The following is a 24,723-nucleotide window of genomic DNA, read 5'->3' on the forward strand; positions in this document are numbered from 1 at the left end:
CATGAAAGCAAACTTATGTCATTGACGGCTATAGACGTCAAAGATCTATTTCAACTGGGCTGGCAGTGAATGAGTTAAGATTCTGTAAATGAGCAACACATTGAATTCTGAACTTTGATGAGAATATTTTCTCTATTTTGTTTGCACTATTGATCTCTGCAAATGATTACCGAGAAGGTAAAACAAATCAACAGCACTTCCAAAATGGAGCAAATTGCTCACTGCATGTCCAACTAATTAAATTGTACATGTTAAGGAGCTACTTGTCTGTCAAGTGGGGTTCATGTCGTGTCATTTTGTACTTTTGTCTGTAGCATAAATGCTGGTGACATATACAAGCAGTGTGCATCGTATTCTATTTGGCAACACTTCAGGTACCGTATTTTTCGCACCATAAGGCGCACTGGATTATAAGGCGCACCCTCATTGAATTTTTTATTTTAGAAATTATTTCATATATAGGGTGCACCTGATTAAAAGGCGCATAAAATAGAAGCTATACTGCAACAAACTGAGGTTGACTAGGGTTGCGGTATGCATCCACTAGCCAATAACCAATGAGCCCTCTGTAAACAATCGCGTTTCTCAAACTATCTCCTATAAAATGATCGAAATTGACTAAAGTTCGATCTAATACATTGGTACTGCTTACTTATGTTTCCCTTCCATATCAATCCGTAAATTTCCTCGAAACATTAACGGAGCAGCCTATTTTGAAATGAAATAGCCTCGTGCGTATAGCAGCTATCATTATAGCATTAGCCACCCGCAAACTTCCATGAGCCTCCGCCTGCAGACTCCCATGAGCCTCAGCAAAGTGTCGTGGCAGCCCCCTGTAAACAATCACATTTCTCAAACTCTCTCCCATAAAAGTGATCAGAACCGACTAAAGACTGATTTAACACATTAGTGCTGCTTATTTATGATTCCATTGGATATTGATCCGTAAACGTACGCAAAAACATTAACAGAACAGCCTATTTTGAAATGAAATAGCCTCGTGCGTATAGCAGCTATCATTATAGCATTAGCCACCCGCAAACTCCCATGAGCCTCGGCCTGCAGACTCCCATGAGCCTCAGCAAAGTGTCGTGGCAGCCCCCTGTAAACAATCACATTTCTCAAACTCTCTCCCATAAAAGTGATCAGAACCGACTAAAGACTGATTTAACACATTGGTGCTGCTTATTTATGATTCCATTGGATATTGATCCATAAACGTACGCGAAAACATTAACGGAACAGCCTATTTTGAAATGAAATAGCCTCGCGGGTACAACAGCTATTCAGTGACGCCCCCTGACCACGGTTGCAAAAATGCTGGGAAGCGACGCGACCTTGTAAACATCTTGGCAGAGCGCTGTGTACAACCAGTATGGATCAACAAATTCATCAATTGATCCATATATAAGGCGCTCTGCATTATAAGGCGCACTGTGGTTTTTGAGTAAATTTTAAGTAAGTGCACCTAATAGTGCGGAAAATACGGTACTCTCCTGTGTGTGCGCATATGTGTGGATGAGTGCACAGGTCACATTCCTTCCCCACTACGAGACTGGACAACGGGAGACGTGTGTCCAGATATTGCGCAATCCCTCTTTGCCACCATCTAAACTTGATGTTGTGCAGTCTCCGCTTTTAGTTGCGTCGGGCGGTTGAGAGCGGACAAGACAAAATGAAGGCGATAAGCCAAAGCTGTGTGCTATTATTGTGGATGCATACGTTGACCTTTGTGAAATGTCGAGGTAAGACTCAAGCAGCATACAGATTCATTTTTGTAGTCATTCACCGTGTTTTGTTCTTTTCGTCTTTGCTTGTTCAGGACCTGAAAAGCTAGAAATGGGTTCTTGTACTTTTGACTTGCAGATTGTACACTTGAAGCGTTTCGGAATGGTCCCCTTTTTGATGCCAATTTTGACACGACGGGTATGGAAAACAAGTACCAAAATAAGCAGCAAGTGAGGGTAAGCTGCGCTGTTGGCCATACTGGATTTTTCAGACTCATCTGCAATGATGGAACGTGGGACTCTCGGGGTATAAAATGCCAACGTAAGACACATTTTTTCATTTCCATTTGAAAGATTTCCAATATTTGCCACTTCAAGCGTATGAGGTTATATTGTATCGTGCAAATTTTGTTGCCGGGCAAAGATGATCGAATATGATTTCATGTAGCTGTATAGTCTAGTCAACTATAACCGACAAGTCGATGGCACACTACAACTTAAGGAAATGTATCAAGGTCCAGATTTTATTTCGTGTGACCACTTGACAAAATAAAATGGAGTAAGCTCTCTCTGTCTCTGTCTCTGTCTCTCTCTGTCTCTCTCTCTCTCTCTCTCTCTCTCTCTCCATTCTTTGCACATGAAGCAAAATCATGCGGTCACCCCGGAGAATCCATGAATGCAAATTTTAATTTGGTTCAAGGCGACGATTTTGTCTTTGGCTCACAAGTCCAGTACACTTGCAACGAAGGGTATGAAGCGCTCGCTCGGAAAAAAATCCCTTAACTCCAATGAAAACATTTGTCATCTATGATTCTTGCTTTAGTTATCAAATGGTGAGCCGGATCAACAACCGGCGTTGTATGACAGATGGGTGGAGCGGTACGATTCCGATCTGCGAAGGTATGGGCTCGCAACCGAGGAGCTTCGCGGTTGCCAAGCGCTGCGCGCCTGAGGCCTTCCCTCCTTTCTTCCAGCAATCCGGTGCCCTGTTATCAATGTGGAAGACAATGTGGAGGTGATCGGGGACCCCGAAGAAGCAAACTTTGGCAATGTGCTTCGATTTGGGTGCAAGAACCGCCATGAAATCCTGATTGGTTCCGCCGAGATGTCCTGTGATGAAAATGGCGATTGGAGCAGCCCTCCTCCAAAATGTGAAGGTGCGGAAAGCTTCCTTTTCGGGAGGGAGATCTGGAAAAAAGTTTCCGCAGTGTGATGATCCGTTATGGCCTCACAGCGTCGCTTGTGTTGAATCAGCTGTCGTCATTTCATCAAATCATTTCATTTGCTTTCTGCCTTCATCAGTGGTCAAATGCACGGTGCCGGCGATCGACAATGGTTTTGTGACCGGAAGAGTCCAAGAATACAAAGAAGACGAGATCTTGTCTTATGAATGTAATCATAACTACAAGCGCGCTGAAGGCAGACCTTCTGCGTGCACCAAATCTGGAATACGAGCCGAGTGGAGCCCAAGACCCGCATGCGAACGTGAGACCGGCCAAGCTAAGTTCAAGCTGCATGGGGATCCGTGCAGTGAGCTGGCTACAAATCTTGCATGTGGCCACCGTTGCAGTGATCAGATGCAGAGTGACGCTGCCGCCCATCCGAGGAACCAGTTACCAACCCTCGCAAATCACCATCTTTTCCGTTGGTGCTACGCTAACTGTCACTTGCGAGGACAGCTACTGGATCTCAACACCCAAGCAGACCTCGGCCGTGTCCACATGCAAAAGTGATGGAAAATGGACCATCAGACCCGTTTGTCAGGGTACCGAGTCAAATCCAAAGAATGATGATGGCGGTGGTTGCAGGGCTCTCGAGTGACTTTTTTGTTCAATATTTGGTGTCCCTTACTTTCAGAGGTCACCTGCCCTAATGAAAGGCATTGGAGCGTATGGCGATGGGACATCTACTGGGGGCAGAGAGTGAGGATGGGCACTCTTGTGGACTTTACCTGTCGGTCTGGATTCAGGAGGACAGATGGTGCCTCACAAGTCAAATGCACCAGAGATGGCTGGATCCCAAATCCACCCTGCCAAGGTAACGCATCCAGATGCTAAAACTGAACGCTCAATGTGAGCTTGGTCTTTGGAAAGGCAAACTCGATATGGCGTTTAAAGATGTTTTGGGAGCTAGCCCACAAAAGGAATAAAAGAACCCGTGTAATGGGGCAAAAACTAATTGCATTTGTTTTGTTTATTTTGCCCTCAGAAATAACATGTGACAGCAACGATATCCGGAGCGCAAACATTGCTGATGGCTACAAGCAAATTTACAGAAATTACGAAACGGCCTATTTTACCTGCAAAGGTTCTCAAGATCAGTTTAGTCTAACTTGTTCAGCAGATGGTTGGCGCGGAAATGTGTATTGTCGAGGTAGGTGGAGGTGGGGCTTTCTGGGTATCTTGTAATGAATTGCAACCATGCTTGATTATGTTCCATTTTTCACTTACTCTGCATTTTTACTTTGCACCCAGCGGTTTACAGTTTATCTATGGATTTTTCATCCATCCATTTTCTGTACCGCTTAGTCCCCACGGGGTCGCGGGTGTGCTGGAGCCTATCCCAGCCGTCATCGGGCAGTAGGCGGGGGACACCCTGAACCGGTTGCCAGCCAATCGCAGAGCACACAGAGACAAACAACCATTCGCACTCGCACTCACACCTAGGGACAATTTGGAGTGCTCAATCGGCCTACCAAGCATGTTTTTGGGATGTGGGAGGAAACCGGAGTGCCCGGAGAAAACCCACGCGGGCCCAGGGAGAACATGCAAACTCCACACAGGGAGGGCCGGAGGTGGAATCGAACCCGCACCCTCCTAACTATGAGGCGGACATGCTACCCAGTGCGCCACCGAGCCGCCTGGATTTTTCATGAGTTTGATAATATTGTACAATTTGTGCATATTCTCTTGCCTATGGAAATTAAGCATTAAAACACCTGTGGTTTATAGTCCAGTGCAGTTTATAAAAGAACAAAACGGGATTTTCTCGAACTTTACCTGGTGCAGCTTATATTCGGTACTCGCATAGCAGAATTTCCAATCCAAGTTCCTTTAACTGTTTTCCCGCTTTGCCTTCTTTCAGGACACCAATGTAAACAACTGGAGCTCAGCAATGCAAACGTTATCCGCAATCAGAAGGCCTTTTACGACCAAGGCGACCGTGTGCAATACGCCTGCGCAAATGATGCCGATCGACGGTTCACCGTCAAGTGTGATTTTGACGGTTGGACTGGCATTCAGAACTGTTCAGGTAGAAAGGCCTTGGCGTGGCTCAAAAACGTGCTTTGACTGCATTTGATGACTTTCTTCTTTTCAGCATGTCTCCAACCTGATGTGCTCCACGGCTTTGCCGTCCGTCCGGCGCAAGACACGCTCTACTACACGTGCGACGAAGGCTATAAGCTTCCCACCAAAGGGTGGTGGGGTCAAGCCAAATGCATCGACGGTCTGTGGTACGGGCTGGAACAATGCGTGGGTAAGCGTCAACTCCTCTCAGGTCAAGAATGGAGTTTTGTCGCATCCGATCTGATGCCCAGCGTTTGCAATCTCAAGCTTGATTTATAGACTTGCCAGTAATGTTGTATATTTTTCTTCAAGCCACCATTGAAACGTCTTTCTTCCGCAGAAAACAATAAGTGCGGGGAGATACCTGCGATTGCCAATGCCAAAATCAAACACGAAAGGCAGAGACATGGAGAAGTTGGCAGCCTCCAGATTATTTGCAGGGATGGATACCAAAGTCAGATTGAACGTTTATTGTGTGTGGATGGAAAATGGGATTCCAATGGTTTACCCTTTAACTCAATCTGCACTCGTGAGTCACCTTCACAATTCTTTTTTAATGATACATTTACATAAAGGAGTTGTCTTAGACTATTTTATGCTCTGCAGTTGTTGCCGGGACCTGCAGCCCGCCTCCTAAAATTGAGAACGCCGTCATTTTGACGGCATTTCAGCGGGAATACTTGTCTGACTCGAAAGTAACCTTCAAGTGTCGGGAGAACTTCATGATGAAAGGAACGGACACAATCACGTGTCAAAACAGCCAGTGGGACATGGGGGACATCAAGTGTTCACGTAAGTCAAAGTGTGAAGAGAGAACAGGCAGCTACTTTTCATCGTTGGATTTCCAACTTGACATTATTTTGCTTGGATTTTCAGCATACTGCTCCAAGCCCAAAACTGTGGACCAAATCATGACCTTCGGTGACAATAAAGAGAAATACAGCAACGGTGAGGTCATAGAGTACCACTGCAGACAACCGAGTGAAAAAAGTGGTGGCTCGGCAACCTGCGTAGATGGCCAGTGGAGCGAAGCCATTCGGTGTGGAGGTAAGGACAAGCGCAAGTAGTATTTCGTTCAGGAGGCACCACTTGAAGAACAGAATGGAGCATGGCGGATACGGGGTTCTCACATGGGTGAAAGTCTTGAGGCAGTGTCTGGAATACCTGTGGGTGCAAAAATGTGTGTATGTAGTAGTATTTATATAGAATCAACAGCTCTCTTGTGATTCTTCAAGAACGATTTTATTTTGCATTTAAGGAATCTCAACACCCAATCTTTCCTCCACAGCTTCCAATTAGGAAAGGAGATGCTGAAAGGCCAAAGGACAGCTGAAATAACAATAATATCAATTTGGTGTTGTTTTGGGGTGGCTGGCGGCCAGCAATAGGAGGAAAATCTGGGTGGAGATTGTTCCGTCGCACAATTTCCATGATCCATATGTTGAATGCTGAAGAAATTGAGTAATTTACTATTCGGATGCAATTAATAATAAAATGTCAGAAATGGAAGTATTGCTGTCATTTTTACTAGTTTAATGTCTACATCTGTACGGCCCACTTAATTCTGTCCTGTCGTTAGAGCCAGCCAAGCTCGCTTGTTGTTGTCGGTTGTTGATTTATGTGTACAAAATGAGGGAAAATACGGATTTGTGCTATCAGGGGGAAAATCTACTCGGGCCTCTTCCCTCCACTAGGCAGAAACTGAGAATGAATAACTGTTGTCATTTTTGCTAGTTTCTTGTGCAGAAAAGAGTTTCACTTAAAATACCTCAATTGGTTCATGAAGCCTCATTTTCCCATCTCTCGCTACCAGGTGTTACGGTGTTCCTTCATAATTAAGAAAATAAATATTGAGTAACCTTAAGTCAAACCTGGCTTCAAAACACCATTGTCTGAACCAAAATACTTCGCATTGTAATACCACGTGATCTCCATTATGGTACACGTTGTACAATGCACGGAGTATAAGCTTAAAGTACAGATTTCCCTCAATATGACTGATTGATAAGTTTCAAAAATTCAAATAGAAAGAACGACAAAGTTAGTATTGAAATATGAGCAGGTGGAGTGTAAATAAACAGTTTTTTCAGTTTGTTGTATTGCTGAGTACGCAAGCACTTTTTGCAAGGGACTTTGCACTCTCTTGTCCTCATGCCAGGGTTAGGCTTAGTCAAAACTGGAGTCAAATGGAGTCATCAGATGAATGCAAACATTTCATATGTGCAGCTTTTTCAATGCCAAACGAATGTACGTTCTAAAATTTGTCGGTGAAAAGGAATGCTGTACATACTCGAGGATATGTTGCTGTCCTTATGCCAGTGAAAATCTGCTTTTGTTCTTTCTTGACGATGTTGGTCAGTCTCTCAGGACACATTTGGTGTGGAGGCAAAGACAGTCAGGATATTGATTAGGATTGCGCCAGCGTTACTGTGTGTAAACTTGAGTGGAAATGTCAGAGTTGCTCAAGCAAGCAAGCAATCACACAGGGAGGGGGACAGTGTGTGCAGAGTGCTTGAACGCATCACGTTCGCAATCCCAGCGGGTAGTGCATGTTTTGACTCTCAGTGATCCTGCAGCTGAGGACTTTCCACTTTAGTCAAAGGTTTTGGCCCCAGCTCTGATTGCCAGCTGCAAGCCACTATGCGACTGCAGCTATTACTTTTGCTTCTACAACTTTGGGGCAATGTGAGAGTGTCCTTGTCTGAGAATGGTAAGGTAGGCTTTTTTACTTCTGCAGCATGTTCAGATTGAGGGAGGTTAATTGTTTTTAAATGGAAAGAAGACTTAAAGAAAAATGTCTTTGCAAAAGCAAAATATTTTCATTGAGCACTTGGATTAGATGGTGCAAGTCTACCTAATATTGTGGCTGATGGGAGAAGTGTATTTGATTAACTTACGAAAAGGACATAAACAAGTTAGACAGTTGCTTGTGTTTCCAAGTTAAACAAGTTGTCAGCTCAACGTGTGTTGCTGTTTGTTAGCATGCGCGACGCTGCCAGAGGTTCCACACGGCCACATGTCAGAGGTCACAAAGACTGAGTTTCAAGAAGAAGATGTGATACTTTTCATTTGCGAGATTGGTTACCTGTCAGGGCTCCCCATCAGGTATAAATGTACACGTGACGGCTGGGCGGCAGTCCATCAAGGACTTTGCTTCTGTGAGTCTAAAAAATGGTTGCTGTAAAATATGGGGTGCAAACTGAGGGGACATCATTCAATTGAATTAATAATCCTAAGAGAGGAAATCTTACATTTGATGTTTTACAAAGTGTTTTTCTTCATTGCAGTGAAGCCATGTCCACTTCCTGAAAGCATTCCCAATGGCTATTATCAAATTGTCCAGGGGGACGACTTTGTTTTTGGGGCAACTATCAAATACTTTTGCAATGTGGGGTAGGTACACAAAGATAAAGTCAGAAAGGCATTCATGAGGTTGTAACAATGGTGATTATACATATTTTGTCACAATCTTCATTGCCTTCTTCTCTCAACTCTTTGCAGTTATCAAATGGTGAGTAAGATCGATACCAGGACCTGTTTGCTGGACAAATGGACCAACCACGTGCCGATATGTGAACGTAAGTCTTCAAAATAAGCAGTTGATGATTGATTGACTTAGTGGCTTGAGTCTCTATTTTGGAAAAAATATTTTGTTTCGCTCAAACCCAATCAATAGAGGGCTGAGTACTGTTTCTTGTGGGACTCCAATGGTCACATTGTGGATTAATGACAAAAAATATCACAGTATGCTGACTAACTTGTTACGTGTGTCCAGGTTTGAGGTGTGAGCAACCGCCCGCGCAGAGAGGGATCACAATCAACGGTTTACCAGACAATGAAGAGGGCGTCCTTCCTGATCACTACCTCACATTTAGCTGTGACCTTCCCGGGAAGCAACTGAGCGGCAGCCCGCTAGTAATATGTGGTCGAGATGGAGTTTGGGATAAGCCGTTCCCATCTTGTGAAGGTAACACCGACACACCGACAGCAACTTCGTACTTTATGATCCTATCATATCATTTTTCTTTTACAACTGCTATATAAGGGCCTATCAAGAGGAAACATTTTTCATTTTGATCATCTTTTTCTATGCCCAGACATTGCTTGTAAAGTCGAAGAGCTACACCCTCAGCTTACGGCTCACGGGTTGCAACCGGGGATTCAAACAATTCAAATCGGACATAAGTTAAGGTTTCACTGCGGTGATGATTATACCTTGGATGGATCTGAAGATATTGAATGCTTACCGAGCGGGCAGTGGAACAGCCCTTTCCCAACATGCGCTGGTATGCTTTGATTCTCAGGTTCACGGTGGCGTTAGTAAACCTTGACTCAGTGCCATAGTTTGGAAGCCCAACAAGGCAGTCTTCGCTCTGATTGAATGATTTTTCTTTTCTCCTGAAAATAGAACCATGCCAGCTCACGGGCATCCCCAACAGTGTTCGCTTGAGCACTCATGTCAGAGACAAGCAAGTACAAAAGGGACAAAAATTGAAGTTTTACTGCCGCCTTCGTGGTCAGTTGCTTCAAGGAAAAGCAGAGGTGGAATGTCTGTCCAATGGCCAGTGGAGCAATCCCTTTCCAACATGTGGAGGTAATGTTTATTGTTGACACAGATGAAGATGCAGCAAAATACTGAGCAGCTCTTTTTGTCCCACTGTTTCTAGCCCCTTTGCAATGTGAGCGTCCACCTCACCTTGCCGGTGGGGACACAGCAGTCTCTACCAAATTCAGTTACAACCATAATGAGAAGGTCAAATACATTTGCCAGAATTACTACGTGATGAAAGGGGGGCCCGAGAAGACCTGCAGCAATGGACAATGGCTTGGCGACATCACATGCCTCAGTAAGCCTCTACGAAATTCAACTAGTTGTTTTGAAAATAGCAAGTGCACTACTTGATGAATACAATCTTTTTCTTGCAGAGCCCTGCACAGTCAACAGAGAACTAATGAGCATGTACAATATTGCATTCCGATACACCCGTGACGATAAGTTGTATTCTGCCCATGATGATGAAATCGAGTTCAGGTGTACTCCTGGAAAAACACATAACGGCGCGCTGAATATGCGACAGAAGTGCATCGATGGAGTCATGGAACTGCCGACCTGCCAGTAGCTGAGAAGTTGGGACGGATGAATGTCAAGAAGCATCTACTGTGCGTAGTGTGTCGCTCCCTTGCCTGTTTGTTTTCAATAAATAAATTAGGATATAAAAAAACTACTGTCTGTTGCTTCTTATGTGGGAATTTTCCTATTCTGAGGAATATTTCTGAAGTCAGAGGACTTATATAGATCCCAAACCATGTGTCACAATAAAAAATAATTTCACTGAAAATAATACAGATTGGTGTGGTAGTTCGTTAGAATGGTGAGTCCTCAAATGGATTCATACAAGGGAGGAGATATGTAATAAAAAAAAAAAACAAGATTGATGTCTTTTTTCTGGATAACATGAAAAACAAGAAAGGAAAATGTGCTCCAGAAGTAAACAAGTAAAGGCTTCATTTCCAAATATTATTGATCTTGACAGTGGGGAAATGTGTACCTTTGTGTTGCGCACCCTCCCCTTTGTTTACAGTGTTGTAACACGCTTGTATAAACTTTCCTTGGAAAGAGAGCAAATGCAGAAAAGTCTACCATGTTGCTGCTTCTGTTTCTGTTGCTGTGGGGGAGTATGGTAGATTCGTCTACCGAAGGTAGGCTAGTTACGTGTTTCGCTTGTTGACGTACTAGCAAATCATGACGATGACATGACTTGATGGCAAAAATCTGCTGTACATAAAGAAAAAAATGACTAGATGATCAACTATATTTCTAGCTCCTTTGGACTGTACGCGTCCACCTTACCTTGCTGATGGGGACACAGCATCCGTCACTAAATTCAATTACAGACATAATGAGAGGGTTGAGTACATTTGCCAGAATTTCTACGTGATGGAAGGGAGTCCCTACAAGACCTGCAGCAATGGACAATGGCTTGGCGACATGAAGTGCCTCAGTAAGTTTCAACAAATGCTGCTCTCCAAAATTTGACCATGCATTCAACTCATTAGATCCATAAATAGGATCCACTTCAAATGAGGCTGACGTTTTAAATCTTTTTCTTGCAGAGCCCTGCACTGTGGACAGAGAACTCATGCGCTCACACAAAATCGCATTTCGATATGCAGGTGCCAGTAAGTTGTACTCGAGCCACAATGATGTTATCATGTTCAGGTGTGCCTTGGGAGCGAGACACGACGGCGTACTGAATATGCGACAGCGATGCGTTGATGGAGTCATGGAACTACCCAGCTGTCATTAGCATTTTTTGAGAAGCTATGACAGATGAATGTCACTTAGCAAAGAATGCATCGTCACCGGTCCACAGTGTGTCGCGGTGTTGTTTGCTAGCAATAAAATAATTCTCCGTCTGTTGCTGCAAGCTGACATATGAACACGCAGAAGGCCCCAGACACATTCAATTTGCAGAGATAGAAATCGAATAAATCAAGCAACAAAAATGCATTTATTGTGGCCATGTATCTTAAAAACAAAGAAAAAATGAGCTAACTTTACAACCTATTTACAAGACAATGGAGAGAGTGTTGGCCAACATCTGAATGGCCTTGAGAGGATCCACGACATTTGCAAGTTTGTCCTTCCTGAGAACCCAGTCGGGTGCAAACCTATGAAAATAAAGAGCAGAGCCAGTGTCGGTCAATATACGCAAATCGTATATTGAAGCATGCACCCTTCTAAATAATAAAAATAAATAAAAAATACCTGGGCACGGGTTGGGATTTGCGTGGCGTTGCCGGGACGTAGAAGCTTCCATTGAGTGACGCGTTCATCTTGTGTTTAGTTACGTTTCTTTCCATATCCAACTTGTGTTTGCGGACGGTGAGGCGGTAAATACTTCCTAGCCTATCCAAGACTTTCGGAGAGCGCATCACCTCCTAGAAAAAAAAACCTCAAAGATTGTAACACCTTCAAAATATGTAACGGCAATTTTCTTTTTTTTTTTTTTAAGTGGAGTAGACCTCGGCATGGCTTTTGTCTTGCAGGAGCAGAATCAGCAGAAAGCAGGCTTTGGTGAAGATGCTGCCACCTTTATCAGCTACTTTATCTCCTGCTTTCCCTCGGTATCGCTGGATTAGGTCTACCAATGTCTCCACTGAGTTTTCCACCAAATACACATTCTTGATGGTTTTGTGGTACTGTTGAAATAGGACAAAAGACATTTGGACGAATAGCTTTGGATTTGACATCAATAATCACAAAGTAAAAACAAAAACAAAAAAAAAAAGGCGTTCCCGAAAAACATAAAAAATAATTAAAAATAAAAATATGCGACCCCTGTGGGGACAGAGCAGTACAGAAAATGGATGGATGGATGAATACACAACATATGAAGGAGAAAAAGTGTATGGTAGAGCAAGCTGGTGTGTGGTGTAACCTTGGAGAGGTTAAGTAGGATCTGGATGGAGAAGTTGATGACGTCCATGCAGGGCACGCTTCTGTTGCACGAGCGGATGAGGGTGAAGAAGACGCCGGTGGCGCCGCTCTCCACCAGATGCTCGCAGCACACGGGGGACAACCTGGTGGCCGTTTCTGCAAATGGCAATTTCAGTGATCAAATTTGGGCAAAGATGCTTTTCCTAGAATTATTTGGATCGACATCCAGTTTTGCTGCTCAAGTCCACATTATCCATGTAATGCCATACACCGTATTTTCCGCGCTACAAGGCGCACCTAAAAACCTCCAATTTTCTCAAAAGCCGACAGTGCGCTTTATAATCCGGTGCGCCTTATATATGGACCAATATGGATTCGCGGATGAGGACTAACTTCTTGAAATAAGCTTTACGTGTTTATTTTGTGTGATATTAACGTTTGAGCAACGTTATTTATTCTATGCACCTTATAATCAGGTGCGCCTTATATATGGACAAAGTTTTAAAATGGGCCATTCATTGAAGGTGCGCCTTATAATCCGGTGCCTTATAGTGCAGAAAATACGGTACATAAATACATAATACATAAATAAATAATAACTTGAATTGAAACGACTTGCAGAATAGGATGACCTTACCGAGGTTTTTCAGAGCTTCCAGGAGGGAGGAGAAGTGCTTATATCGAAGGATGCAGTCCAGCGCAGATGCGGTTTTGTTGCGCAATTGGTCCTCCTCCCGGGCGCCAGCGGAGACTTTACGCAAACACTCTCTCAACTTGACCACTTTGGCATTGTCATTCAGTCGGCGGGAGACGTGTCCTCTCCAAAGAGCCTAAGTGGAAAACATTTCAGAGATTGCAGACATATACTTTGAGGAATATTCAATCAAATATTCTGATACGTAGCATGAAGCAACGGAGAACGAACGCTACCTGAATTCTGACCACGCCCCTTTCAACTCTCTTCTGGCGCCGGAGGAGGAGGAACTTGCGAGCGGCACGTTGGATGACCGCCGCGGAATTGTATCGACGGGCTAACCAACGGCGGACTGCTCTCTGGGCTGTGACCACCTTCTGTCGCTGTGCCAGATAGCGTCTCCGTTGGAACCTCGCTCGCACCAGATTCTGAAAGCAAGCAAAGGAATGCGTGAATGTTGTCTTTGGACTTTAAAAGATGCGACGGTTGCAATCGCACTTGTACGGCGATGACAGAGTGCATCTGTCTCTTGGCAGACTCCAAGACCCAGTGTGCTCGCAAAGCTCGTTGGATCTTGATGGCACTGAGGTGGTGGTAGACCGCGGCGGCAAAACCAAGTCTCCTCCGTGCACGGGTAGCCTCAAGTTCCTTCATGATAAAAACAATGACAGGATCACTTTTAAATGTGCAATACGCGCAAAGCCCCAAAGAATTGATCCGTACCCGTTTCCGTCCAATCCAGGCTCTGTAGTGCGTCTGAAGCGTAATCGTAGCCCGTCGCAGTCGCAAATACTCCTTCCGTTGTACGTTGGCGAGCAGCGTTGCTCGGACCTTCTGCTGCAGCTTTATGGCTGCCTCTCTCCTCTTCTGGAAGATGCGTCTGTGGACTGAGCATCTCCAGTGTGACTGGATCAAAGTGGCGGCCCGACTTTGCCGCCGAATGTCCCGCCTGATGCGGTGACCTCGATACGCAGCCTGAAGAACCACAGCAGACTGTTTGATTTGCAGGAACTTATGTCTGTCTTGCCTTTGCTGCATTGAGGCCCGGAAGTACTTCTGAATGATGATAACAGACGCACACACCAGCTGAAATTTCACAAGCTCGACGTGCCTTCGGTATGCCGATTGGATCACAGTGGCCGCCCGGTGTAATCGAGCAATGCGCTTGCAGCTTTGCTGGCCTCGGTATGCCGCCTGAAGGACGATGGCGGCGCCGCGCACTTGCAGGAACTTTCTCCTCTGAGATTTGGTTGCCGCAGTAGCACGAAACCTTTGCTGAATGGTCAGTGCAGAAGATTTCAATTCCTTGAAGCGCTTGGACTGACAATGAGCTCTGAAAGCTGTTTGAATAGTTGTAGCAGCCTGAGACATGCGTCTGATGGATTTTCTTGATTGGCTTCCACGGAAGGCGGCTTGGAGGCAAATCACAGCGTTCCTGACTTCCTCGTAATGTTTGACCTCGAGGCTTCGCTGTCGTTGAGCTCTAAATCTCTGCTGCAATACGCCGATGGCCCAAAGTTGTTTCTTCAAAGTCCGTTGCTGAAGATGTCTCTTAAAGTTTGCTTGAATGATGGTCGCGGCTCTGTGCATCTCAGCAATTCTTCTTCTCTCCAAATGACCGCGGGAAATTGCCTGCAGACAGATGACTGAGGATCTGACTTTGAGGAAATGCCGCCTTGCTTTCTTTTGAAGAACGTGGGCTCGGTAGCCTCTTTGGATGATGACGGCTGACAGACGCACGGCCTGGAATTGGACTTGTTCTCGGTGCCTTCTGAAAGCAGACTGGATGACAGTTGCAGCCTGATGCCTTTGTCTGATGGCTTTTCTTGATTCCATTCCCCGGAAGGCGGCTTGGAGACGAATCACAGCTTTCCTGACTTCTCGATAATGTTGAACCTCAACGTTTCTTTGACTGAATGCTCTAAATCTCTGCTGTAAGACACAAGCAGCCCAGCGTTGTTTCCTGAAGAGCAATTGTTGCTTGTGCCTCTTGAAGTTGACTTGTATGACCGTCGCTGCTTTGTGCATCTTGGCGATCCTTCCTCTCACGGAGCGACCCCTGAAAGTCGCCTGAAGAATGATGGCAGAGGATCTGATTTTGAGGAAGTCTCTCCTCTGATGTTTCTGGAGGATGTGTGCCCGGTAGAATCTCTGGATGACAACGGCTGACAGACACACGGTCTGGAATTGGACTTGTTCTCTGTGTTTTCTGAACGTAGACTGAATCAAAGTGGCCGCCCGATGCCAACGAGCAACATCCTTCCTGAGCCGCCGTCCTCTGTACGCGGCCTGAATGATGATTGAGGACTTGCGCATGTTTTGATAATGTTGCATTTGAGCTTTGGCCGCGATGGTGGCGTGGTATCTCCGTTGCACGGCGAGCGCTGCCGACTTGAGGGCGAGGTACTTCTCGCGTTGACGGTGCGCTCGGAAAGTTCTCTGAATGGTCGCGGCAGCCTGATGCTTTTGTTTGACAAGTCGTCTGGATATCAATGCCCGGAGGGCGGCTTGTAAGACGGCGACAGCACGTTTCTTGGCACTCAAAGCCAGCCTCTCTCGTCTCATTTCTTTGTTGGCTTGGTAACGAGCTTGCACAACACCGCAAGCCCATCGAAGCCTCTTGTAGTATGTCATCTGCCGATACCGCCGGAAATGCGACTGAATCTTCACGGCAGCGTGACGCTTGATGCTCAACTGCCTTCGGCTCTCGTGTCCCCTGAAGGCTGCTTGAATGCAAATGGCTGCTCTGCGCTTTGACGCAAATTGCAGCCGTGCTTCTCTCATTGACCTCACAGCTCGGTACCGCTGCTGGAGAACCAAAGCTGCCGTCTTCAAAGCCAGAAATTGATTCCGCTCTTGGATGGTGCGAAATCTTCTCTGAATGACGCTGGCCCAACGGTGCATCTGTGCAATCTCCACGCGGGCGGAGTAGCCGCGATATGCGGCCTGGATGATGACCGCAGCAGATTTTGTGCTTCTGTACGTCTCCCGCTGCCGATCCATGAGGATTTTGGCCCGGTATCGCTCTTGAATGGTGATTGCGGCACACTTGGTAGCAAGATAAGCCGTCCGGACTCTGCGCATTCTGAACAGAGCCTGGATTGCTCTGATGGCCTTGTTCCTCTTCTTGAATTCTCGTTTTGCTCTCCAGCCTCTGTAGACCGCTTGGATTTTTACGGTGGCCTTCTTTAGCTCTTTGTACTCGTGCCGCTGCGCTCTGCCTTGGAGTCGAGCTCGATAACGGCACTGGATGATGACGATCGCGCTCTGAAGGAGAACGTACCGTTTTCGACTCAAATACATTCTGAGCGCGGACTGGATGACGGTTGCGGCGTTGTGCTGTCTCTTCAGGTCTCGTCTGACTTTCATGCCCTGAAATGCGGCCTGGATTGTAAGAGACGCTGCCCTCTTCTGGAGGAACGCCATCCTGGTTTTCTTTCTGAGCATATAAGCCCGGTAGCGCCGCTGGATGACAATGGCGGATCCCTTTTTGGAGCGGAAGTCCACTTGAGCCTTGTACCGGCGGTAGTGTACCTGGATAATTGTTGCACACTGGTGGTATTTTTTCATCCTCATCCTGTCAGCTCGGCCTCTCCAGTGGGCTTGTACATTGAGTGCGGCCTTCCTTAGCGTGTCATACTCCCACTTTGTTTTACAAGCTAAAAGTGTGGCTCGGCGCTTTTGCTGAATTGCAACTGTTGCTTTTCTCAGGATGACGTAGCGCTTTTGGGAAACAAATTTCCTGAAGGCAGCTTGTATGACAGTTGCTGCAGTGTGCCGTCGCTTCAGCGCGTCCTGCTTTCGTTTCCGACGGTAAGCCAACTGAATGGTCCTGGCGGCACGGCGCATCTTGACAAATCTTTGCCTTTCGGCGTCTCGTCTTGCAGAAGCCCTGTACCAGCGCTGGATTAGGACCGCGGCACGTTTCATTTTCTCGGCCAGATTCCTGACGCGGTGCCCCCTGAGGGCACTCTGAATGATGATGGCCGAGCTGTGTTGCAACTTTTGCCTCTGAAAGTCACACCTTTGCGCCTGACCTCTGTAGTGGGCTTGAATGAGCAAAACACTTCTTTGGATCTTTCGATATTGGCGTGAGCACCTTTGCATTCTGTAAAAAGACTGAATCTTGACAGCGGCAGCTGTTCTTTGGGCCATTTTCTCCATTTGCCACTTCTTATATGCGCTTTGAATTATTTTGGCAGCATGGTTTTCTTGTTGAGATTTCTGGATTTTCCACAGCCTGTAGCCTCTCTGCATTTTCACCACTGCAGCTTTGAGAGTCAGATAACGCTTGCGTACGTTTCTGGCATGAATCTGAGCTCTTAAATATCTCTGCAAGACAGTTGTCGCCCGGCGGACTTTCACAAAGGCAGAGGCGGCTCTCTTCATTCGCCACTGCGCTTGGACAACAATGGCGTTGTACCGGAGTCGCTGGTAATGTCTCGCCGCTGAAAACTTTCTCCACTGTGCCTGCGCAGATAACAAACAAGTGTTTGTCGACCAATTCCACGAGCCTCTTTACATTTGCGGTACATGAATTTGTGATGTATACTGATAAAACGGCCGCCATTAACAAAAGGTGGTCGTGACTCGGTGGCGGTTTTGCAGACTTGCGCAATGCTGACGATTGCCTCAGTGAGGCTGAGTAGAGCGTCTAGCAACAGAAGATAGCAAATAGCTGAGACGAGGCCCCGGCTGAGAAAATGGAAACTGGCGGTGGTTGACTGCATTTGTGTGTTACCGCTATCTTTTGTTGACAGAATCACAGCAATAGAAGCGATCGAGCTACCTGGATGATTGTTGCGGCTTGATTCCGTCTGATGAGGAGCTCTGCCTCTTTTTCTATCCGCAGCTTTTTGCGGGTAACAAAGCCTCTCCAGGCTGACTGTATGATTATGGACGCTGCATTTTGCTTCTTGGCCCGGCATCGCAGGAGGAACCGCTTGACAAACGCCTGAATTTTCCCAGCAGCCATGTTCCGCTCCTGTTTCAAAAAGAAGCAATGGTTGCCATTATTTACTTGCGTGACAGATATTGGACCTGCGAAAGCAGTTTGCCTTCCGTGTGTAAGCCACCTGGTAGAGTTGCCAGTCTTTCTTAATCCTGTAATTCCTCCAGACACTTTGTATGATGCGAGCTGCTCTGGTTTCATTGCGCAGGTCCAAGAGACGAGCACACAGGAAAGAAACGTAAGATATTACAACCTGTTGAAGAGAGACATTTTGAGGAAAAAGGCCAGCTTTTCTTCTACCTTCAGACATTGGCCAAGTTTGTTACAACTTGGAGTCGCAACATACTGAAGGAGTCTTTTTTTTGGAGATGTGGTGAGATGCTAGTTTGGCGACCCACCTTCTCATTGGGGATGGTGTTGGACATGTCAGCTGGGTTGATCATGGCGGGCACGCCGCCCAGGAAAGCCGCTGCAGTGTTAACCAGCCGGAAGTTGCTTTTCTCATTTTCCAGTAACTCTTTAAACTCTGCAGAGGGACACGAGGCGCCTGTTCCTGTAAAATCACAAACAACAAAAAACCTCAAATTTGGAGCACATCCATTCATTTTCTGTATCGCTTAGTCCAGTATATCTAATTTTTTTTCGAGATTGGCGGGACCGACCGTGTGGGCTTTCGAGAGCGTCGTCAAAAGAGCTGTCGGAGTCGAGGGCCGAGCGGTTGAGCTCCAGGCGACCCCTGGATGAGCAATCTACGGTTTGGGTGGTGCTGTGGTGGATAGATTCCTCCGCTATGAGACTGGGATGGTAGTGATGGATGAGGTAGCAGAGCACACGGCCGTCTGAGAACGTCACAGTGAAGTTTTCCAGCTGAACAAAGGCAAAAGTGATTGTTATTTAGAACAGCGAAGAAGATGACTAATACATTCAAATGTTGATGTTTGAAGCAGAAGAATAATTCTGGTTTAGCCCATACGAGTACCCTCCTCTCCCACTTTTAAACTGACACGTTGCAACGGTTCGAGACAAAGCAACCTGGCAACAAACAAGCACGACGGCAATCTGACAACAAGATCTCACCGTGAGATGATAGAAGTCACACACGGCTCGGGCCCATTCCATCAGCAAAACTATTTTGTTGCTACGGTGGTCGTACGGCGTCTTGGTTTTGAGCGCGCCGGTCGCAGGGTCCCGGCCGGCCCTGGCAGATGCCAACCTCTGCTTTGACCGCAGAGATCGCCTCAAGAAAGCAATCTCCTCCCGCAACTGATGCTCATCCAAAATAAGGTCCACCTAAACGAGATTGTTGACATTAGTCCAGATCCATCCGTCTCGTACCGCGAGTCAGATACACACCTGAAATGAAAAAATAATTTTCCACAAGAGGCTCAACGTCTTCTCCCTGTGCCCATCCACTATGTCTTTGGAACTTATGATGGAGCCTGGAAAGAAAGACAAGAGTCCCAATTTGATGATGAACGTGGACAATTTTGTTTTGATTTATCTTAAATAAAAAAAAAATGTCTTGATAGTTTTAGGAAATCTTTGAAGAAAGGAAACACCATTATTGGTAACTTTGCCCAATTTACTGAACCAGGAAGCTTATTTTAGGTCATGTTGACCATTTTGCCACCCAAATGCGAAATCTGTGGAACTGAATTGGTTCCTTTCACTTTTTACAAGCTTTTGGTTCCGCTGAGCAATGTTAATTAATCACCATGTTCGTCGTTCAGGTCGACCCCTCTGATTTTAAGTACTTGCAAGGCAATATCCACGTTGTGGATTTTTTGCAGGCGGCTGATGGCAGGCAATCGCAGCTTTGCTGACAAGCTCCAGTCCTTTGTGAGGAGCTCCATGACTCTCCTAAAGAAAAACAAACACAAGCCAATGTTAACCTGCAAAATTGGGCAAAGTACGACATGGACGTTGTGTCACTTACGCCAGTCGAATTCCACATTTCAAGTCAACAGACAAATTCACCACGGCGTAATCGAACTCGTCGAGCGGGGTTTGAACATGAGACACCGGGAACCCGAGGTAGCCCAGATGCCGAGGGAGAATCCCCTCTCCGCTTAAGAAGTCTCGTGAGAAGGCCAGCAACAAGTCTTTACTTGTCTGCAAAAAAATAAATACATGATCTAAATCAAACCAAATCCAAAAACAAAGGAACACCATTATCTTTGAGGAAGCAACATCTGTAAAGGAAATGACATAAAGATGCAAAGAATTACAATGATAGCTGACCGAGCCAGTGCAAATTTTATAAATAAATATGACAAAATCTGATTTGTATCCGTTTTCATGTTTCCTAAGACCAACCTTGAACTCTGCGTCAACACAGAAGAGGCAAGGGTCATGCTCAATCAGGCGAGATCCTTTGGCCTTGTCCAAGAAGCACACCAGCAAGAGCAGCTTCTTCAGAGTGAAGCTCGACAGCGCCTCCTCGTGGCCTGAACCGAACAGACAGACAGCAGCACAATCCAATGTTTATTTTGTAAATGTGTGCAGCGCGTTGGCAAAACCAAAAAAATTGTATTCTTCTCTCATGTGGGACTCAAAGTACGAGTGCAACAGGAGTCCTGATGAATTGTTCAGAGTCAAGAAAGCAAAACCATTAATATATGGTCAACGATATTTCAGACAAGATTTGGCTCATGAAGCTGGAATCAAATGAGAATGCATTTAATGTTTTTAATATTTAAAAATAAATAAAGGAAATGTGCAGACAGCCCAAGTATATTACCGTCTTTGTAAAGATGAGGAACTTTGGCATGTCTGAACTCAGCCGCGATGTCGGGATTCCACAGAAGACGCTGGAGGATGAACATAGCCAGACCCATCGCGTCGCTGTTGCTCTCCATCGAGATCATCTCCCCGAAGATCGTCTAAACAGAAAGACCACTTTTATCCGCCACACTATCAACAAAAAGAATAAAAGCAGAAGCGAGACATACCTCAAGCCCAATCCTTAACCACAGAGGATTATAGGAAAGAAGCCAGTTGAGGACTTTTTGACGTTCACCTAAAAAAAAAAAAAAATATTCAACTTTAAAAAACAATGTATTACATTTTTTTTTTCAATCCAGTGGTCGGTCATACCGATATCTTTCCAAAGATGGCGGTCTTTGCGGATGAGGAGCCTCTTGGCCTCCACTTCGAGCTCCAACCTCTTAATGGCCTTGACCATCGTCTCCGAGGTGAAGAGCTGACAGGCCGCCCTGCGGAGGCGGTTCAATTTTCGCCGGGCTGTGTACGTGCGGAAAGATACCTCTTCTTTGGTGGGAGCTTTCAGAACACTGAACTTGTCACTGCAGCCCATTGCGCTCACTGTGCAAAAGATCATTTGAAAAGAATTAAGATGTCGAGTCAATAAAGACTATTGTCAGAGGTGTCAAATTGCAACCTTTGGTCGTTTCCGTGTTGACTTTGAAATCATCCGGGGTCAGGACGTAGTTGAGCCACCAGGAGAAAGCGCTCTCCTGCTTCTCGATCCAACGCTCGTCGTAGAACATGTTCTTGGCAGCAAAAGGAAGTGGATGTCTGGGTATGGCTAACAACACGGCAGAACTTTCTTAATGACCCAATCACATCATGGATTAAAGAAGAAATAAAATTACCTGTCTGAGTGGGTTTGACAAAGACCAACTTTGACATTGCCACCGGAGCCGTCTTGCTACGCTCTGTTCTGGATGACCTTAGCGAGACGGCACCTTGGGACAAACCACGAGCGGCGTTTTGAAGTCCATCCTAAGCACAGCTAAGGAGTAAACATAACTTGTGTGATACCTCGCAGCGGGAGCTTGCCGCTTGCTGGCTTTGTCTGAGCCGAAACGGACGACTTTATGGTCCTCACTGGAGTTTTCATTGAATGCAGAGAACCTGTGTGGATAAGATAGAGTACAGCGTTTGAAGTAAGAAATAAAAATAATAATTCCTGGTACTGTACCGAACTCCAGAGGGCACTTGCTATTATTGGGGGAGCGGGCTAGCCCAAAATCTGTACTTCATTGACTCCCACTGAATTGCATTTTCCGCTCTTGGATTTTTACATTCACAGACTCGTTTTGTGAAGTACCTTTTGACTTGACCGATGGCCTCTGAGACGCGGCGCTGTCCTGCATTGATTTCCCAGTCTCTCGTCTCCAAGTCACCATTTTGCTCTTTTTAACCAGCTCGGTTTTCCCACCGTTGTCGGTCTTGGTGGAGCCTTTCGAATGCTCACTCTTCCTCTTTCTGCCCATTGTCACAGTATGAACGGGGAAGAGGTCATTTTGGGTGGACTGATTGGCTGAGAGCAGCCAGGGAAGCAAATCCGTTTCAGGTTGATGATTTGATGCGTTGCTGCAGTGAAGTGGAGAAGACTGGCCCAGGGGTAACGGGGGGGACATGGTGAATGTGGCGGGGGGGACATTGTGGGATGGGGGGGTGACACCCGAGTGAGCTCGAGGAGCGCTTACATGCACGTTAACAGGCAATTGTGCATCGTCCAGTTTCGGTGTCTGTTTGCTGGTCAATTCCTGGAGTGTTTGGCTGCCGATTTCCTCGGGCCTCTCCGTTTGTGCGTCTGGTTCTATCACGGGAAGTTGGGGGCTCCCCGGTCCAGACTCACTCTGGCTGCTGCCTTCCAACAACTCAAGTGTTTGCTCCATCAGACGCCGCCTTGACTTCTTTATTTTTCGTCCACTTTCGCAAATCATCGCTTTGCTTTTTATCACCGTGTCACAGTTGAAAGATCGGACGGTCAGTTTTTTGGGCTTTTCGGCTTTGGCAGCACCAACCTCTTTCCTGACAAAGAAAGTCAGCCTCGGCTCCGTAGACTCTGACTGGTCTGGGCTACTGGGACGGGCTTTGAAGCAGTCAGGACCCTCGTTTTTAAACTCCAAGGAATCCGAAAATTCGTAACTCGAACTGGAGTCTTTAGGACTGCGGTTGATGGGAGCGAGATCAGAGTTGATGAGTGCCAACGCATCGGTCAGACATAACGCCGGGCCTTTGGGCACCGTCACAGGACCTGCGTGTTCCGCCGGCTCAACGTGAGGCATGAGCTTTTTGAGCTGCTCTGGCGTCCCGGTAGGTGAGAGTGTTGTGTTCAAAATTTTAGCAAGCTCTTTGTTTTCAAGCTTCCCAGCCAAAGAGCCCGAACTACCATTCATCTCGTTCTCATTTGTGACTAACGCAAGACGAGGGTACTTCTGATGGACCACGTTCACCTGATCCGCTAAAAGGAGACGCTGTTCTCCACTGGACTTCACTCTGCTTGTTTTTCCATCATTGAGGGGAGCAAGAGGACTGCGGACTGTATACTGTTGCTTCCGGGACATACGTATTGTTTTATTGGCAGCCATCTTCGTCAGAGGCGTTCTGTAGGGAGATCCTTTTTCATATCCCCTTTTCTTGTTTTTAATGACATCCCATAAGCGCCTCTAAAAAACAAGAATAAAGAGCAATATGACATCACAGTTTCTCAGGAATCTGCTTGCTAAGGTCACATGATCAAATCCTGAAAACAGGTGAGCACATCTGTGACGTTTTAGTATCATTGCAAGCAATGCACTCAACAAATCACAGTTGATACCCGAGTGCATCACTTGCAATGACACTAAAATGTCACTTCTGTGCTGAACACATGAGAATGGTGTGTTTTATTTGAACCGGTGTAATTACCTTTTTCTTTTGAGGGGCTTCTGCCTTCCCCAGCAAAACGGCCTGGTGCTTGAGGACCCCATTGGCATTGAAAATAATCAGCTCTCTGATTCCTCCCTCTTCAGTTGGAGTCCAAGTGAGAGTCAGGGTATATGAGCTCTGGGGCTGGAATTTTTTTTTTTACATCGTTCAATCACGTGATAATTCATTTTGGCAACTTCATGATGATTGATCATTTGGCATTAGGAGTTAGATTTAGTTGACAACGCAAGAAAAGAGATTATATGTTGTTTACGATTGTGCCAAAGTAACCGATGAAATGTCCGGCTATTGCACAAACGTTCTGTAAAGAGTTTCAAACTAGAAAACAGAGGAACATACCCGAATCATGAATGTATCGCTGTCCACAGAAAAGCCTTTGCTCGATGGGATTTTATGGACAGCCACCGCAATCTCTGCATCCTCTGTTGGATTTTCGATGCGCAAAGCAGTCGATTTGGATGTGCCTAGCTTCACAGTTCCAAAAGATACAAAAGGAGCCTTTGAAAACAAGGCCAGGCTCAAAACAGCAATGTCGTTTTCCTTGTCATTGTCGCCATTCCTTGTTGGACTAAATTCCATAAACCCGCCGTGAGCGGAGGATAAGGCTATAGTTTCAGGCATGTCGCTACCGTAATAATGAGCTACATTCCATGCGATTTGCTGGTTCGTAAAATTATTTATAGCTCGATATACACTGCTGTTGACTGTAGAAGTAGTTCCGTCAACGATCACGCTGTCCCTAACGTACAAGACACTCGTTTATTTTCTCACGTCAATGGAAAGTTTTGAATTCAGCAATGGATCATACAGCCAATGATAATCGAAGACCGGCCGCCTTCTCTCCAATAGTAACCGACTTTCTGTCAAACTGAAAAAAGTAAACAGCATTCAGCCAATCAGGTGCCAGCTAAGGTCCACCCATCTGCACCCACCACTCAAAC

General features: G+C 45.9%; 2 protein-coding genes across 4 annotated transcripts; one reads left to right on the forward strand and one right to left on the reverse strand.

The window, feature by feature from the left end:
• Positions 1–1,545: 1,545 nt before the first annotated feature.
• LOC148388181 (complement factor H-like) lies at positions 1,546–11,525 on the forward strand. 3 transcript variants are annotated; one of them, XM_088393357.1, is made up of 22 exons: positions 1,546–1,745; positions 1,867–2,049; positions 2,371–2,476; positions 2,551–2,627; positions 2,702–2,884; positions 3,030–3,212; positions 3,298–3,492; positions 3,585–3,764; positions 3,936–4,100; positions 4,812–4,979; positions 5,046–5,204; positions 5,355–5,543; positions 5,621–5,806; positions 5,891–6,061; positions 8,302–8,407; positions 8,516–8,592; positions 8,790–8,981; positions 9,112–9,300; positions 9,423–9,608; positions 9,682–9,756; positions 10,912–11,016; positions 11,129–11,525. In XM_088393357.1, exons 1-22 carry the CDS (start codon positions 1,676–1,678, stop codon positions 11,320–11,322), a joined length of 3,339 nt encoding a protein of 1,112 aa, XP_088249483.1. In that variant the 5' UTR covers positions 1,546–1,675; the 3' UTR covers positions 11,323–11,525. The 3 variants fall into 3 exon arrangements, with proteins under 3 accessions (XP_088249483.1, XP_088249482.1, XP_088249481.1); XM_088393356.1 differs by lacking the exons at positions 10,912–11,016; positions 11,129–11,525 and adding exons at positions 7,996–8,172; positions 9,941–10,236 and having other exon boundaries at positions 1,549–1,745; positions 9,682–9,861; XM_088393355.1 differs by lacking the exons at positions 10,912–11,016; positions 11,129–11,525 and adding an exon at positions 9,941–10,236 and having other exon boundaries at positions 1,550–1,745; positions 9,682–9,861.
• Positions 11,508–24,560, reverse strand: aspm (assembly factor for spindle microtubules). Its single transcript, XM_088393354.1, has 26 exons — positions 24,122–24,560; positions 23,762–23,905; positions 22,173–23,520; positions 21,884–21,976; positions 21,715–21,807; positions 21,501–21,647; positions 21,197–21,424; positions 21,052–21,119; positions 20,841–20,982; positions 20,417–20,547; positions 20,037–20,212; positions 19,815–19,960; positions 19,454–19,539; positions 19,178–19,390; positions 18,763–18,967; positions 18,499–18,653; positions 18,225–18,353; positions 17,939–18,133; positions 13,873–17,619; positions 13,648–13,797; positions 13,386–13,577; positions 13,093–13,285; positions 12,457–12,611; positions 12,041–12,217; positions 11,784–11,956; positions 11,508–11,686 (listed from the first exon to the last, which is right to left on the reverse strand). The coding sequence occupies exons 1-26, from the start codon at positions 24,401–24,403 to the stop codon at positions 11,584–11,586; spliced, it is 8,871 nt and encodes a 2,956-aa protein (XP_088249480.1). The 5' UTR covers positions 24,404–24,560; the 3' UTR covers positions 11,508–11,583.
• Between the last annotated feature and the right edge of the window lie 163 nt (positions 24,561–24,723).

The sequence above is a fragment of the Syngnathus floridae genome, chromosome 13, assembly GCF_059516105.1.
Source record: "Syngnathus floridae isolate MCC-2025c chromosome 13, RoL_Sflo_1.0, whole genome shotgun sequence".
Lineage (NCBI taxonomy): Eukaryota > Metazoa > Chordata > Actinopteri > Syngnathiformes > Syngnathidae > Syngnathus > Syngnathus floridae.

Coding starts and splice junctions, on each gene's coding strand:
- aspm (XM_088393354.1), bottom strand. CDS start 24,403: ATGCCTGAAACTATAGCCTTATCCTCCGCTCACGGCGGGTTTATGGAA. Junction 19,961..20,036: donor AAATGTGGAATTCGACTGGC/GTAAGTGACACA, acceptor GTTTTTCTTTAG/GAGAGTCATGGAGCTCCTCA. Junction 18,134..18,224: donor AAGACTGGCAACTCTACCAG/GTGGCTTACACA, acceptor TTTTTGAAACAG/GAGCGGAACATGGCTGCTGG.
- LOC148388181 (XM_088393356.1), top strand. CDS start 1,676: ATGAAGGCGATAAGCCAAAGCTGTGTGCTATTATTGTGGATGCATACG. Junction 3,765..3,935: donor CCCAAATCCACCCTGCCAAG/GTAACGCATCCA, acceptor TTTTGCCCTCAG/AAATAACATGTGACAGCAAC. Junction 8,982..9,111: donor GCCGTTCCCATCTTGTGAAG/GTAACACCGACA, acceptor TTCTATGCCCAG/ACATTGCTTGTAAAGTCGAA.